The sequence below is a fragment of the Gigantopelta aegis genome, chromosome 3, assembly GCF_016097555.1.
Source record: "Gigantopelta aegis isolate Gae_Host chromosome 3, Gae_host_genome, whole genome shotgun sequence".
Lineage (NCBI taxonomy): Eukaryota > Metazoa > Mollusca > Gastropoda > Neomphalida > Peltospiridae > Gigantopelta > Gigantopelta aegis.
This window is the reverse complement of record NC_054701.1, coordinates 17,506,442-17,510,617: the sequence shown is the minus strand read 5'-3', so window position 1 is coordinate 17,510,617 and position 4,176 is coordinate 17,506,442. Positions and strand designations below refer to the sequence as shown.

Below are 4,176 nucleotides of genomic sequence, written 5' to 3'. Positions count from 1 at the left end.
ATCGTTTGAATCTTGTGGCATGTTTGGAGTCCCTTGTTCAAGTCTTGGTCCGTGTGGGGGCGTCTATCTTCTTTCACCTGTCACTAAATATTGGGGCTATAACTCTATTTGCCTTCAGATCCCACTTCTGACACCAAATGTGAGGGGGTAATAATTATATGTTCACCCCCAAATATGAATATAATAAAAAAGTATAACTATAAATAACAAAGACTAGGTTCAGGATCTGAAGGGCTTTAATAGTAGAGTTAAAAGAAGTATAAATAAATCAGAATACTGGGGTTTCCATATAGGATAATTTATCCCCAGGATCTATAAGTCATTGTACAAGATCCGGTAGTTATAGCCCCCCAGGTATAGCCCCAACACGACCAGAGTCCAAACCTTAAGATGGCTAGAGTAACTAGGTGTTGATTGCTCGGTGACCAGAGTGGAATGCCTTGTGTGAGATTCACACCAAGAACAAAGAACTTTGGCCCTTTCCACATATGGTCATGTCACATGACCATGAAAGCTGTCCGCACTGGCACCAGTCTTCCAAACATAATAATGTAAGCCCTTAGAGAGTGGTTGGTTATGTTCTTTTTATAGAAAGGGAGGAAATATACATGCAGTAAATGAAACAATCATGGTGCATTTCCACCACCATATGAAGCAGGCAAATCCTGACCTTCAAGATATAAGAAATTATACACTATATATATTTCACTATCCTACACACTTCCCGACTTAAAATGTTGCCATCCTTGGCAACACACAAAAACATATAATAATGGTATGTACAAAAACATATACAATGGTATTCGTAACACATTCGGTCTCCCACACAATAACTAAAAACGTACACAAATCACTTCTAAGATAAAAAGACAAATTCTTTATTTGCGTCTCACCTTATGTACAGATTAAATAAACAAAACAAAAACATAGTCCAACAACAATACTGTAGCTAAAAAAGTACGCAAACCACTTCTAAGATAAAATATATGTATAAATATCACAGATTAATGCTGACATAATTGTATTCGCAACTCTCGTGGAAACCACGAGAATGTTATCGCACCTACATATTGACGAACATCACTCTCATGATGCCAATTTCACAAAACATTGTAGTTTAAAAAGTTAAAGTTTATTTTGTTTAACGGCACCACCAGAGCACACCGGTTTATTAATCATCGGCTATTGGATGTCATATACTATGGTCTTTGCTATACCAGTCGTTCTGCACTGGCTGGAACGAGAACTAGCCCAATGGGACCACCGATAGGAATCGGTCCCAGAAGGACAGCGCATCATGTGCACGCTTTACCACTGGGCTACGTCCCTCCCTCTGTGATTAGCAGTTATACCAGTTCTATGTTTACATGTGTTTGGCATCTATCTCCGGCAGAAAATTACATCATTACGGAAGATGGAGCGCTGTAAGGACAAAATAAAATCAATTATGTTTATTTCAAACTGTATTTGTTGTGCTGTTAACAGTAATACACATTGTGGTTTAGTCGTAGATTTACGTTTACGCGCAAAACTAGGCTTACGCCGTTTTTTAAACTTGGGCTCAGGACTGTACGTTACGACAGCGCAAGAGAACAGTTGCAATCCCAGAAACCACCAAAAAAAGATGCCTGGGTTTTTTTTTTTTCTATCTGAAGAAGGTCCACTGTTACGTTGCCCTGATTCTTTCTGCACTGCCACCTCACTTAGTTTAGGGTATCGTAGGCACTGTTCTGTTCACAGTGATTGGCAATGTGAGACGTCAATAACCAGGTCAGTCTCATCTACCAACATCTCCAGACTTGCATTAACATAGCAATATATTATGATATCAGGCGCGTGTGCAAGAATGTTTGCAAGGAGGATCTAGATTGTAAGGAACATCAGTAATGTATAACAAACTATCTGCCCTCAAATGATTCACGCATTATACACGTGTGTGTATTTCTCCGTATATATACAGCTAAACACACACACACACACGCGCGCGCGGGCGGGCGCGCGCCCGCCCCTAAACCCTTGAACCGAACTTCTTAGATTTCAGAATCGTCGTCTGAACCCGACACAACAAATGTATCGTAGTTATTGCTGATGAGTTTAATAATCCTCTCCGTAGATTTTCTGGCAGATGAACAGACGTAACCTGTATATAGAAAAATGGAAACACTGTAGAGTTGGTACAGTGAAGACCACAATACCCAGGACGATGCCAATTGTGATGTCTGGATGATTCCAGTCCAGCAAGACTCTGTAGACAACGTTGGAGTGGTCCACAGACCAGAATATGACGCTGAATAGGACATACACGACGCAGTACATGACGGGGTAGACGACGTGTAACAGACGTACTGGCCTCGCGCAGACAACAACGTCAGCAAAGACGAACACTGTATTAAGCCCGTGAACATTTAAATCATCAAATTGTACACCAGGGTGGCCAAGTATTTTTTGCACTCTATGGTATATTACACTAAAATACACAACGGTGACAAATATAGCACCAACAAATACTATGTTCCAAAGGACCCATGATATTTTAAGATACCATGGCATCCTGATTTTCATGATGACTGGGTCTTGCACATGCTGTAATGTCACGTTGCCGGGTGTGACGTCATTATTATTTGTCATTTTCAAATCCGGTCTTTCAGAATTAATTAGCTTATTTTCAAAATTAGTACATGTATTAGACTTATAATCACAAGTGTCCAATTCTTTTGACAAGGGTGAATTGCTTTGAGAGCAAACATGATTTTCTGAAATAGTGTTTACGTTTGAAATCGATTTTTCTGGTTCTAACCTTGACCTTGCTCGGCAATGACACCAGATGGCGACACTGGCGGCGAGCACCATGTGGAGAGTGAGCGCGAGGTAGGTCCACGTGGTTATGTACGCCATAACGTGGTGTTGGAGTTTGAACCCAGTGCCGGCACCGTCCTCCGAAACGACCATGACCCTTATGAAGGCGAACAGGACGTAGGCTGCCACCGATAGGCGGTAAATTATGAAAACTGGCCAGGGAAACCGCCACTACAAGAAAAAAAGTTGATATTATTAACTAGTATACGACTATTTTAAAATGTCATTCTGAATGTATACATGTCTATGTATGTATGTATGTATGTATGTATGTATGTATATGTGTATTGTATGTATGCAATGATGTATGAATATCTATATATTGTATGTCGTATTTGACTATTGCATACATAGATATTACCGCACTGGCGCAGGGGATAATTAAATAATTTCTGGCCTCACAAATTGTCTCGTGCAATTGCTGGGATTCGAACCTGTGGCACCGAATCGTCCGCAACTTGCAGACTTTCCACGATACATTCTGAGCTATCCAGACATCCATAAAAAAGGACGCTGTTTAACTCAACCATATACATGGGGCCTACAAGCTACGTGGTCGATCCCGCTTACGTACATGTATGGATGGATGGATGGATGGATGGGTGTATGTATGTATGTATTGATGTATGTATGTATTACATAATGTGATTAATTCTCCAGAATATCAAAGACCGTGGCATGTGCTATCCTGTCGATGGGATGATGCATATAAAGGATCCTTGACGAAATAAATGTAGCGGGAGTATTTCTGATATATCCAGAATTCCTGATTTTTAATACTAACAAGCATTCTCACAGTATGGCTATAACAGTAGACTACATGTTCCCTATCGGAACCAAAATGTTTTCTGTAATAGTACGTGATAAAGCTAAACACAAAATTGCAGTTCATTTTATCTCACTGTTTTATCTCACTGTGGTTTTTTGTTGCCGTTTTTTGGGGGGTTGGGTTTTTTTGGTGTTTTTTGTTTTTTGAGGGGTGGGGGGGGTTTCAATTATACTCAGTCCCATAATGAGTTTAAGTTTAAAAGAATTGCTCAGTTTCTAACATATATGTTTGCAGATTATAATATAAGAAACAAATATCACTTCTAATCTGAGCCTTTAATACGTATTGGAGGTAAAATTCAGTTTTAACTATTACAAACATTGCACAGACAGGGGAAGGACGTAGCCCAGTGGTAAAACGCTCGCTTCGTCTGGGATCGATCCACGTCGGTGGGACCATATGGGCTATGGTGTATCAAAGGCCGTGGCATGTGTTATTCTGTGGGATAGTGCATATAAAAGATCCCTTGCTGCTAATAGAAAAAAGTAGCC

The 4,176-nt window shown here is 40.1% G+C and overlaps 1 protein-coding gene across 2 annotated transcripts in view; it reads right to left on the bottom strand.

Annotated features, from left to right (window-relative positions):
• Positions 1–218: 218 nt before the first annotated feature.
• Positions 219–4,176, bottom strand: part of LOC121367618 — a 214,510-nt gene continuing 210,552 nt past the window's right edge. The window contains exons 2-3 of one of the 2 annotated variants that reach the window (XM_041491904.1): positions 2,798–3,027; positions 219–1,422 (exon numbers count right to left, since the gene is read on the bottom strand). In XM_041491904.1, coding sequence (XP_041347838.1) covers positions 1,398–1,422; positions 2,798–3,027 — 255 coding nt within the window. In that variant the 3' untranslated portion in view covers positions 219–1,397. Of the gene's footprint in view, positions 3,028–4,176 lie in introns of both variants that reach the window. The other variant, XM_041491903.1, reaches the window with a different exon arrangement.